Raw genomic sequence first — 12,292 nt, forward strand, 5'->3', positions numbered from 1 at the left:
TTTTCTCTGCGACAGCTAATAGGATTCACTCAGGGCTGGTGATTAATCAGGTCAGACTCCTGGCCTTCAGAATTGACACGGCCTGTGCTCTTTTGGAATGATAACTCACCCTGTGACACACTGACACACACACAAACACACACACACATACACACACGCACACACACACAGAGCAACAACTGTCTGAAACCAGCATACGCCGGTCTTCTGAAGGCCACAATCTCTCTCCGATTTTCACCTGTAATTGGTGTGCAGTCACAGCCTGTCGATGGAAATTACAATGAGTGAGCAACTCATAAATTCAGAAGCAATTACGCGTTCTCCCTGAATGTACACAATACTGACCTTTCATGAAAAGAGTAAACAACATGCCAGATCCTGACTAGCTGTGATCACCTGGCTTGTCCTGCGAGCTTGAGGAGGTCAGTCATCTTGAGGGGCTGGGCCCAGCGACTGGCAGGACAGATGGGACTTGGTGTTCTGGCCTGCTGTACAGCCTAATTGAATGACAAAGTACCAGAGGATGGCTTGCTAATAGCGTAGAAAACAAATGCAAACATGTAAGTGCAGTGGCCGAGTGATACGCTGTAACATCTAATCAAGAGGCAGATGGCACTCTGCGGTCGACATGGATTTTTGACTGTTCTTTTTATATCTAATTTATTTCACAGACATTCTACTTCATCTCATTTTGAGATATTTTCACAACCTTTCTTGTCCATGTCATGGTTCCTTGCATGCAAGCATTGTTCCATTTAATATTTTAATACTTGTGAATGCCTTTGGTTGTGTGGCTGTCCTGCATGCACGTCTGTGTGTTCACAATTCCCATTCAGTTGTTAGTTAGTACGGGATGCTACAGGGCCTAATACTAGGAAGAAGGGAACAAGGCTGTAGTGTACTACTATAGATAGGTGTCCTAGGTTACAGTGTACTAGGTAACAGTGTACTAGGATGTAGTGTGCTAGGAAGAAGTGGACTAGCGAGGTGGTGTGACAGGGCGAGGGGGCTGTTGTGCTCCAGCAGGGCTCGACGGTCCAGCTTCCTTCCAGGAGGAGGGTCAGATCCAGATCCTGACCGTGGGCCACCTGGCCACAGAAGAGGCCAGTGAGGGGGACTCTGTGGGCAGTGCTCCTTCACATGGCAAGCAGGATCTCAGGGTCACCATGCTCAAGAAAGGTACCAGGACCAGGACCTGTACCCGTACTTGTAATTGTCCCTGCACCTCTACCTGTACCTCTAAGTGGACTTGTACCTGTTCTGTCCAAATGCGTTGTGCTGTGCATGATGTCCCTGTTGGGTCTGTAACTGGTCGAAAAACATAGGGCAGAGCGTGAGTGGCACTTTGACCATCCAATCAGAGGCAGCTATGATTGGCCTGAAATAAGGGGATGATGAAGACTCAATGAATCAATCAACAGAACCCTGTATAGTATCTCTGTCTTCACTTTACGTACAGTGTCCTCCGTAGCAGCACACAGTACTGCAGCATCATGCTTGGTGCTGTATGTGAGGGATGATGCACAGGGAGCTGGTCATCAGAACATGTTCAAACCCTGACAGGGTGATGCAGGTCTTGAATCAGCCTGGAAGGGTTTGTTTTGCAGTCATTGACCGGCTCACTGAACATTATTCCGCTTCTTACGCGACTATTTACTGCTGAAATAAATAATTTGACACAAAATATTGCTTTAATATTGAAAACTAATTGCATAAAAAATGCAATATTAAAAAAATCCTTTAGATTTAGATCTGCGTCCATAGCAACAGTCCGTCATTCATTGCAGCAATCTGCTGTTCAGAAATAATAATAATGTTGTAGAGTGCCACGATTGACCAGAATTGAGTATTCAAGAAAGCTGTGTAATGAAGATTATTAACACCTTACTAATAACATCAGCCAGCTAACTCACAAAAAATGTCACTGACTGTCTCTATCATGTTGATGCTACAGTCAATCTTTCTCTGGATCACTATGTATCTATCTCTATCTCTATGTAGTTCTCTCTCTATTTCTATAGTACTGAAATGTAATTCCTGGTAAGCTAAACAGTAAAATGTAGGATATATTGATTATATGGATAGCAAATATTTTGGCCAATAACAGCACTGCCACAACTAGGTATTGACTTGTGTGTGTTTGTGTGTGTATGCGCACGTGGTTTTCGAACAGTGGGATTATAACGTATAAAGTGTTCTTATCACCACCATCCATACTTGGGGCAGAAACGAACACGATAATAACGCTCTATCTGCCCGTGCTTCTCAAGGCATTTCTAGCAGTATGAACTTTGATGAAGAGGAGGATGATGAGGATGAAGTCAGCTCTAGTTCCTCCCAGCTCAACAGCAACACGAGGCCCGGGTCCGCCACAAGCAAGAAGTCCTGCAAGGTAAACCTGAGCAGGCCCGACCACTGTGTTGATTCCTCCCCTAATGGCCGGTGGGACACAGCACTAATGCCCCTTTTGCATGCTTAGTTCCTCGGCTTAATCCATCTGAGGATTGGACAGGCGTTTGACTTTGATCTGTTTATCTGTTCATTTGTCAGGATAATTCACAGAGAGAGGAGAGAGTAGGACATGGGGGATTTGTGTGAAATGTATGTTTGTTCCCGGTTTTTGGAACTTAATTAAAGTTAGCTGTCTAGAACACTGATGGCCAATCTGGTCTAATAAAATGGGGAAACAGATCCCACCGGGGGGGGTGTTCCCTGCATATCAAATGTTCCAACCTAATTGGACTTAATTGTGCTCTTTGCTGACTTCTTTCACTGCGATTAAAAACAACTGTTGGCTGGGATTTCCATGATGCCAATGTAGCCCTCCCTTTGCTATGCTTCATGTGAAACTATCCCCCAGACGTAGCCTGAACGATGGAGAGAGCGAGGGCATCCCTGCAGGGCTGAGGTCTCTGGGTTTTCAGACGTGTCGTCGGTTCTAACAGCCCCTGCAAGACTCTTCACTTCCAACATAACCACTGGTTGTTATTGGTCTGTAGGAGGGATGATTTAAGCACAGGCCATTATTTCTTTGCTTTCAGGTGGCGGAGCCATTATCCCCTAAGGACAGTGACTCAGAGAGGGAGGCAGGGAGGGAGGGAGAGGGAGGGTTGCGGAGACACAAAAGGAAGGTGACGGTGGTACGATGCCCCGGCAGCCCACGCTACAGTAACGAAGGGATCTCAGTGACGTCGGCTGGCATTTCACTTGTTACCATGACGTCTGACCAGTCATTCCATGTGGACCCGTAACCCCCTTTTAGGGAGAGCCAGCTGGCGTCCCCACTTGATTTGTGACCCAGACGGCACAATGAACCGACACGACTCCCAGTCCCTCTGGATAGCCTGATCCTCCTTAACCTTCCCCAGCTTTCCCCCTTCCTGTCCTCTAAGTGCGGATGTGATGGCTTAGTGGCCGGCCCATCCTCACCTCGTCTGATTGGGCTGCCCGTGTCCATTCCCCCAGGACGCCGCCTCCGCCTCCACGCCCCCCATTAGCGAGCCCGCCATCGACGTGGACGACCTGGAGGAGTTCACCCTGCGCCCCGCCCCCCAGGGGGCCACGGTGAAGTGCCGGATCACCAGGGACAAGAAGGGCATGGACAGAGGCATGTACCCCACCTACTACCTCCACCTGGAGAGGGAGGACGGCAAGAAGGTGAGAAGCACTGCGGCACACCACTGTGGACCGGCCACACATGGAGGCACTGTTCTCGTCATCGTTTTAAGGTTGTCCCGTTATCATAAGGTTACGCACTGAACTGTATTCAACTGTACTGTATTTGATCCCTTCGATTGTAAACAGAACGCTGTTTTTGGTTGCCAACGATGCATATCCGTGCGCGTGGTCTAGCATGTGCGCATCTAAATGAGGCCCTCCAGCCAGAGCGGATGTTGATTTTTTGGGGGGGGTTGGTGTCGCACTAATTGGATTGGGCCTTGATCCACCGTAGGTGTTCCTGTTAGCTGGGAGGAAGAGAAAGAAGAGTAAAACATCTAATTACCTCATCTCCATCGATCCCACGGACCTGTCACGAGGTGGGGAGAGCTTCATTGGGAAGCTAAGGTGAGGGCACCTCGCTTTCATCACTAGAACGCCTTCAGATAACCAGTTGCCATTTAGCCAACCCGCTGTCTGCTGTTTTCAAAATATAAAGCCAGTAATTAGTGAAAATCCTCCTCAATTATTATAATTTTTTTGCTTTCATGGGTTTAGAGAACCTACAAAAGGATAGGTAGATAAGAAAAGCATTAATTAAAATTGCCCGTAAACCTTCTCCTGTACTTTTCTTTGACTTGAGGTATGCAAGACGACATTAGCCTTGTGTGAGATGAGGAGAATGAATTAGCTATGTGAACATCTCTAATGAATGGTGGGCTATGCAGCCCCACACCTGTCAGGTCTTCTGCAGAAAGGAAAGTAATTGGATTCATTACTTCCGTTTGAGCGCCCATCTGTTTTCATTGTTTGGACGCTGAAGCTGCACCAGGGTGATGGCCGCTAGGTGTGATTAAAGTTGGAGCAGAGGACAGACTCTGCGGAACACCGCTCTGTCAGCCTGGGTGGGCGTGGTCTGCGCCTGGTCTGGGAGCGGGAACTGCAGTGTGGTCTGCATTAAGTGCGCTGTCGATATCGTTTGGCAGATTGTGCCATGCGTGCATGTGTGTGTCCAGCTGCGTGTGTTGGCGCTTTCTGTGTCTACTCGTGTTTGTGTGAGGGGTTTTAGTGGTGACTGCAGGCTAAGAGGAGCAGGCAGTGACATCAGCCGCCCTCTGAGATCCTATCAGGGCACCGTGGCACCAGAGAGCCCCCAAGGGAGTCTCGTCAAACATGGCCGGCCACAGTCTTCATTAATGTCCTCTCCCTACTCTCTCGGTCGATGCGGAGATCTCCTCTGGCCTTCGTCATCATAACCACACTTGACGGATGAAGAGCTAGATCGAGACAGGCAGAGACCTTTCACCTGCCTCTAATGGAAGTTGTGGAGAAGCTGTGAAGATGAGATTGCAACCTTTTCTTTGACCTTCATGGTCAATTGTCCGTAGCTAACTGTGGCCTGATTAACAGAGAGTGAATAGCAAGCCTCTCATCTGAATCTGGCCACGGTCCACCTCTTGGTTGAGTTGATTATTGGCAAAAAATCTAGATTTGATCCCAGCATCAAAGCTTTATTTACAAGCTGATAACCCATGCCATACATACAGTAGCACATTTACATAATTGTATCCAACAAATCACTAATATGTTTCATTTAGATTAATAAAAACAATTAAAAAAAGCTTACATTTTGCAACATGCTTGTCAGGTGAATACTGTGGATTATAAGAATTAGCCTTGCATTGTACCAGATTTTTTGCGATGCCCTGTTTTGTGAAATGACTGGTGAGCTGCTGACTAAATGATGACAGTTATTGTTACGTTAACAATCAGTAATCAAACAGTGATTGTTGAAGGCCCAGAGACAAGTGATTTTATTTTTGTTTATTTCTCTGTGATTAGCGGAGCTATTTTCCCTGCCATTGACTTTGATTGGAGTATGAGGTCCAGTAGCTAGCTGATTAGGGTTAAAGGGACAAACCACTGCCTTCATTAGCTCCAAATTGCTCTTAGCCTCTTTATTATAGAGCAAGCTCCTGACACACACACACACGCACGCATATGCATGCACATACAGACACAGTCCTCTAAGCCCCTCATTGTTTTCCCTCTTCAGGTCCAACCTCATGGGCACCAAGTTCACCGTGTATGACAGTGGGCTGAACCCAGCCAAGACCCCTTCTAGTCTGGAGGCTGAAAATCTGCGTCAGGAGCTGGCAGCAATATGCTATGTGAGTCCTCACAAGAGAAACCGTTGGTACCAAGCCATGTAGTAGGTATAGATTGGGGGATGTGTCACAAGGAAGGTGTGGAATAGTGGTTACTGTCCACCACATAGCCCACTGAAGGAGCATGGCGACACCTAGTGCTCAAAGCTGAAAATGGCCTTGTGTAGGGTGACTTCATAAAATTATAAAAATAATTCATAAAATTCATAAAATTCATAAAAACACAGGAAAGACATTGGTTTTAGTGTACAAACACACTGTATGACTGGTGAGGCTTACTGGAGAGCTGTAAAACGACGTTGTCTGTGTGCTCCCTCTTTAGGAGACCAATGTGTTAGGGTTTAAAGGACCTCGGAAGATGAGCGTCATCATACCTGGGATGAACATGGACCACGAGAGAGTGTCTATTCGCCCACGCAATGTGAGTGGCTCTCGTCAATACAGGGGGGAATGGAGGAGTGAGTGAGTGAGTAAGTGAGGGAGGGCGGGAGGGCAGGAGGGAGGGAGGGAGGGCAGGAAGGAAGGAGGGAGTCACTCCTGATTCACTCCCCCTTCCCTGCCCCAGGACCATGAGTCTCTGCTGGCGCGGTGGCAGAACAAGAGCACCGAGACTGTGATCGAGCTGCACAACAAGACCCCTGTGTGGAACGATGACACGCAGTCCTACGTGCTCAACTTCCACGGCAGGGTCACCCAGGCCTCCGTCAAGAATTTCCAGATCATCCATGACAACGACCGTGAGCTTCCCAGCCTGTCAGCCCGCATGCTTGGCTTGCTCACTGTCACATCCACTCACAATATAGTTGTACTACGGATACACTGTGCACTACAGCTTTCAAATGCCTTTTTTCCCTGGTTGAATGGAGCTCAATGTCAGAGGAACTGTGTTTGATCTGTGTTCTCTCGGTTCTTCTCCCCGTAGCGGACTACATCGTGATGCAGTTTGGCCGCGTGGCAGAGGACGTGTTCACCATGGACTATAACTACCCTATGTGTGCCCTGCAAGCCTTTGCCATCGCTCTCTCCAGCTTTGACAGCAAGCTGGCATGTGAGTAGCGATCGTTCCGGCTCCCCCCCCCAAATCTGCTGCCCCTTCTGGGAAGCTACCTGGCCTCGCCCCTATGACCCTGCCCCCAAAAGTGACGGTGTTCGGGTCTCCACTGACCTGCCCGGCCCCTGAAGGGCTGACACTATCCATGGAGCCTGACTGAAGCCCCCAACAGTGAAAAACCCACAACTCTAGTGGTTTCTTTGAACGGTGTGGAGGCACAACCCATGTGTGTGTTGGTGTGCAGGCATGCGTGCATATGTGCGTGTGTGTGTGTTTGTCAGTCTTCAAATGCTCCCCAGGACTATTCTGATGTCTGTTTCGGACACAGGTAGAATCTTAGTCAGAGGAGAAAACAAGCACAAAGACTAATCCACTGTCGTGTTTGAAGTCCTTTATGTTTCTTACTGATCTATGTACACCGCTTATGACGTTTTATAATTCTAACAGTTCTTAAAACAATTGATTAATGACTTTACATTAATTGCATAATAACACTAACAATTGTCCAGCCTCAAATTCTGTTTGAATGGGTTGAATTTGGCCCATACTGTGCTATGAATGTGTTGAAGTGACTAACCTCCTAATTTTCCTCTCATATAATGAGAAGGCTTCTCATTCCCAGCTGGGGTTACAAAGGAGGAGCTATATTTATCACATAATTAACTTCTGCTGTTAGATGAATTATTATATCATTTACTACTATAAATGCATCAATTTTAACATCCCATTATTTACACATAAGATCACATAAATTCCATGCCATCTCCCCTCCAAATATTAACATTCTTTTATTTATATTGTTATTTATATATTTATACAGTTTTATGATGTGGTTTTCTGCATTGTCATTTTCATCTATGTCTATCTGATAGCCAGAAGCACACAGCATTTTCCCACTTGATAGAAGGGAATATCAGTCCTCATTAACAAGATAAATAATTAGACTGCGAGGCATGATGGGGTTTGTTAGTGTGTACAGGATATGACTCGAGTCAGAGACTGTACAGGAAGGAGCACTTTAACTGACATGTATGGTGGATGTGAATTAGCTGTACATATTGTAATTGTGCCTTTGGAGATTAAATCCAGTATAATGCTTTATCTAGAAATATTTCATCTCTGCGATAAGTACCTTGTCTTATTATTAGCCCCTTGTGTTTTAGACCTGAGGCGTGCCCATGGTAACGTAGCATCCTCCAACTTCAGAAAGGGCCTCTTCTCCTCAGTAAAGGCAGTTGTACATGAAAGTGCACAACAGCGAGTAAGCATCAGCAGCAGCAGCCACTAATATTCTAACATTCCAACTCCAACCCCATCCCTCCATCCTTTGGGGGTCATACCTTACCACCCTGTCATGTGCTCTTCCTCTGGAAAACAGCGAATGACGGATTATTTTGGTTGATCATATTTTTACTCTTAAAAAAATGGATATATGTCTTCTCACGTCTAGAGGGCCAAAACCCTTTATTGAAATACAAATCTATTTTATATTTTATTATTACTCAATGTACAATTTTGTCACATGAAGGAAAATAGCAAAGAACAATCTCCGATGCCTCCTGTTGTTACTGCGCGTTTTAAAAAGACTGTCTACCTTAATCCAATGTGCTGTTCTTGTACCTTATTGTGATCTAACTATACTGAATACCAAGCAAACTTCTGTGATCTTTGCAGGAAAAAAAAGACTGAGCTTTTCATACAAGTTTCTTTGTGTCCGGGTGCAAAAAGTCAATTTATTAAATGTGTTCTAGTGCCGTTTCACTGTAATGTATAATGTGTACATTGGTCGATTTAATTGTGTTTGTTTATACACAGTTCTCTACAGTACAGTATGACAAAAACACAAATAAAACTGTTGAGTCAGCTAATTCCTCTATGTACTTGTATGAAGTCATTTCCATACAATATGATATCATTTAAAAAGGAATATCCACTAAATGCACATGTGCAAACATTAGAGGTAGATCTTTGATCTTGGGATAGACCAGGAAAATAGAGGTAGTACATACATTCAATAATAGAGGTCATTTTAGGTCCAAACTGGTTAGGAACATTGTGCTGTTATCTATGTCTCTCTCCGGTTCCTCATCCTCACCCCACTGGTGGCCAGCTCCCTCATCAGGACTGAAGGGGTGGGACTCCCTCCTCGAGGTGGGGGAGGAAGGGACAGGAGCAGGCAGTCTTCATCATCCCCCTCCTCCTCTGCCTCCGCCTCGGGGTTGCGACAGACGTCATAATCTAATATGAGACTCTCGGCTTCAATCAAAGGGTCCTCCTCCTCCTCCTCCTTCTCTTCATATTCCTCCTCCTCTTCTTCCTCCTCCTCCTCCTCTTCTTCCTCCTCCTCCTCCTCTTCCGCCTCATCCTCCCCCTCCTCCTCCTCTTCCACCTCCTCCCCTACTTCCACCTCCTCCCATACGTCCACCTCCTCCTCTTCTTCCTCGTCCTCCTCCTTTTCCTCCTCCTCTTCTTCCTCTTCCTCCTCCCCCTGACCCCCCCCATCCTCATAAAAGCCCTCTTTAGGATACTGGAAAACATCTTTGTGCTCATTAAAGCTGATTTGTTTTTTCGCTTTAGGAGATGGCCAGAGCTGCCTCCCAACAGCCACGTGGAGTTGCTGCCCCCTTCCTCCCTCGCCGCACAAGGCAGGAGGGAGACCCTCCCTCTCTCCCTCCTCCTCCTCCTCTTCCTCCAACAGGACTGGCAGCCTGGTGTCCACCTCAACCTCCTCCTCCTCCACCTCCATCCTCTCAGCCAGGGCCTCGGGAGTGGGCCGCCAGTGGCCCGGCTCCTCAACCTCAATGCTGATGGTGTCGTACCTGCGCCTGCCACAGGGCTCCTCGTACTGGGGGTAGGTCTCCTCGGGGTAGCCTGGGTGGACAGGGAGAAAAAAAAGCACTGTTATAATCCACATGATATACCTCTCAGGGGAACGGACGTCCACACTTAGCTATCTAACTCGGCACCGTGTGCACGCATCGGCTTATCAGATAGCATTGATACGTGGGTGCAGTACTGGGTGTGTATTGCATGGTGACAGTGAGCGCATGTGAAGGCCTTGCTGTTGTTACCATCCCAGTCCTCTGTGTAGGTCACCTCCTCGGCCTCGATCTCTGGGGAGGCGGCCTCCGTCCGGCCCTCCTCCATCACCCGGCTGATGTCCTTCAGCTGCAGCCGCAGCCTGTCCTCCTCCTCCTCCTTCTCACGCTGCCGCTGCTGCCGGGAGCCACCTTTACTCTTGCTCAGGCGCCGGCTCTTACTCCTGCATTTACCCGTCTTGACACTAGAGGGCAATGTAGGAAAATGAAGTCAGTCGGACAAATCCCTCTACATGAACCGGATGAAAACTGTTTCGAACTAATAAAACGATTTCTGAATTATGTTCAAGCTGCGGCAAAAAAAGAAGTCACCTGTCATCATTTTTACATTTCAGTTGGCTGTCAAATTTGTCAGACACAATGAAACTAAATTCAGCAAATGAATTCGGAGGAGGCGTTTAAATGAATTCGGAGGAGGCGTTTATCAGAAACAGCCCACCGATTTGTGCAAACTTTCCTCTGTGACTGGTTTCTCCGGCTCTGGCCTGCCCTGAGCCATGCAGAGTGCCTGAGGACAAGAGCCGCCTACCTGTTGGGCGCCCGGCTTGTTCCAGAGACAATCATCTCCATCAGCTGCTCCGTCTCCTCCAGCCTCTGGTGAAGCCTGGCCAGCTCGTAGTCAGCTGGAGGTGAAGCCAGGTTAGTTACACTGGTGCTTGGTGGAGTTGTAATACTTTTACCAGCCCCCTTGAGGTCTCTAGCCTGTTCAATCCCATTAGACCTCCATTCAACACACCGGGGAATGGGATCACAGCGTGTGATGTTTACATGATTGAGGATGAATGGGATTCGGATATGATGATGGGTAAAGTGACGTACATATTGGTTTTCTTTGATTTGGTATTGGAGGAAAGTGGCCGTCGGACTTGGTAGGTTTAGATGTCATCTGTGGATACAAAAATATACTGTAGTTAAGGACTGGTGACCCGTGTGGCAGTAGATGTTGGTTTGGTGATGCTACCGTGGATCATTTGTGTGTAAGTTCAGCTCACCAGGGTGGAGTTATCCTGCTACAGGAAGTATGGTTTATTAGGTTCAGCTCACCTTGTAGAAAATAAAGAGGATGTAAAGGAGAATTCCAAAGCCATAGATGGGTATGACCTGCCCCAGGAGGCTGGGCTTGCTGGCTCCAACCATGCTTTTGACTTTGGCCATGATGTCAAGGCTTTGAGTCAAGGGGGGCACAGAGCCCTCCTCCCACAGCCCCTGGTCCTCTGGCACGGGAAGACGATGCATCATAGGGGGGTAGTAACCTGGTCTGACTGAAGGAGAGTGAGGGGTTACTTACACACACGCACGCACGCACACACACACTCACACACACACTCACACACACACTAGACACATTTATACACTGTACACCCGTACATCTTAATAGTGTTGTTGATGATGACCAGTCTTGCATTTTACTATCTATTAGACCAGATTTGAATATTAAAACAGTGTTCTATATGCAAAATGTGGCTAGATGGAAATTAAACTTGGAACAGGAGTAAAACAAGTTAGCCATGACTAATGACAACTACTTTTTTTGAAGAAAGATACAACTGGTTGGACAGATGTGACATAACATGGCAGGGGATTAACTGCGCGCGATTTATCTTGAGAGTGCCTTCGTAAAAAAATGGCTGATTTAATCGTGCGTATTAACAAAAATAATAATTATTATAACCATTTTTTTACAGTAAAATGTCATACATGTGTTTTTGAGAAATCGCTGTTTACTTTATTTGGCCACGGTTCGTTGCATTCAAAAGTCTGCGTTTTAAACAAGCTGACGATTGAACAGAAACAGAATTATCCTATGACTGGCAAATGCACAACCCTCAATAACAGGAATGATAATCCGCCTTACCGTCGGCCTGCCCTACATCTTTCTTCCCGCTGGGCAAAAGCATTTTGGGCAGGAAAAGCGAAAGACATAGCACGGAGCAGGAAATTAAAGTAATCTTCTGAAAAGTTGTAACCGCCATTCTGTCAATGACAACGGTAATTTGATCTAAAAGAGAAACTGCAACACTGGTATCCAGGTCAGAAACCACAGCATCCTCTCCACATTCTCACTGTAACGGTTCAACGAAAGTGAGGCGGTCAGTCGCTGCTGAGAGTCTGGACATGTCCGGCAGATGTCACTATGGGACCAGTAACAATATCCATAGCTTCCAAACATTAGTTTTATTTATTGCAACAAATAATGCATGACCCTAGGAATGACCCTAACCCTTATCGAAATGATTTTTACCCTCATGTCTTCATGGTACGTATCGAATATACGATTTCTGTGTTTTGTGGTTTTCTGACAATATTTGTTTCCTCAT

At 46.7% G+C, this 12,292-nt stretch overlaps 2 protein-coding genes across 3 annotated transcripts in view; one reads left to right on the plus strand and one right to left on the minus strand.

Moving 5' to 3' along the window:
* Positions 1-6,881, plus strand: part of tub (TUB bipartite transcription factor) — a 40,682-nt gene extending 33,801 nt beyond the window's left edge. For both annotated transcript variants that reach the window (XM_084682414.1, XM_084682415.1), the window contains exons 5-12: positions 1,024-1,179; positions 2,271-2,392; positions 3,466-3,657; positions 3,953-4,065; positions 5,714-5,828; positions 6,148-6,246; positions 6,391-6,562; positions 6,748-6,881. In XM_084682414.1, coding sequence (XP_084538540.1) covers positions 1,024-1,179; positions 2,271-2,392; positions 3,466-3,657; positions 3,953-4,065; positions 5,714-5,828; positions 6,148-6,246; positions 6,391-6,562; positions 6,748-6,881 — 1,103 coding nt within the window. The remainder of the gene's footprint in view (positions 1-1,023; positions 1,180-2,270; positions 2,393-3,465; positions 3,658-3,952; positions 4,066-5,713; positions 5,829-6,147; positions 6,247-6,390; positions 6,563-6,747) is intronic.
* Positions 6,882-8,637: 1,756 nt separating this feature from the next.
* On the minus strand, positions 8,638-12,022 carry ric3a (RIC3 acetylcholine receptor chaperone a). Its single transcript, XM_084682413.1, has 7 exons — positions 11,830-12,022; positions 11,019-11,236; positions 10,794-10,860; positions 10,504-10,597; positions 9,948-10,171; positions 9,370-9,747; positions 8,638-9,210 (listed from the first exon to the last, which is right to left on the minus strand). Exons 1-7 carry the CDS (start codon positions 11,945-11,947, stop codon positions 8,942-8,944), a joined length of 1,368 nt encoding a protein of 455 aa, XP_084538539.1. The 5' UTR covers positions 11,948-12,022; the 3' UTR covers positions 8,638-8,941.
* Between the last annotated feature and the right edge of the window lie 270 nt (positions 12,023-12,292).

This window comes from Hypomesus nipponensis, chromosome 19 (genome assembly GCF_054491055.1).
Source record: "Hypomesus nipponensis isolate SF chromosome 19, ASM5449105v1, whole genome shotgun sequence".
NCBI lineage: Eukaryota > Metazoa > Chordata > Actinopteri > Osmeriformes > Osmeridae > Hypomesus > Hypomesus nipponensis.

Coding starts and splice junctions, on each gene's coding strand:
- ric3a (XM_084682413.1), bottom strand. CDS start 11,947: ATGGCGGTTACAACTTTTCAGAAGATTACTTTAATTTCCTGCTCCGTG. Junction 10,172..10,503: donor ACAAGCCGGGCGCCCAACAG/GTAGGCGGCTCT, acceptor TCATTTTCCTAC/ATTGCCCTCTAGTGTCAAGA. Junction 9,211..9,369: donor CTTTTATGAGGATGGGGGGG/GTCAGGGGGAGG, acceptor AGGAGGAGGAAG/AAGAGGAGGAGGAGGAGGAA.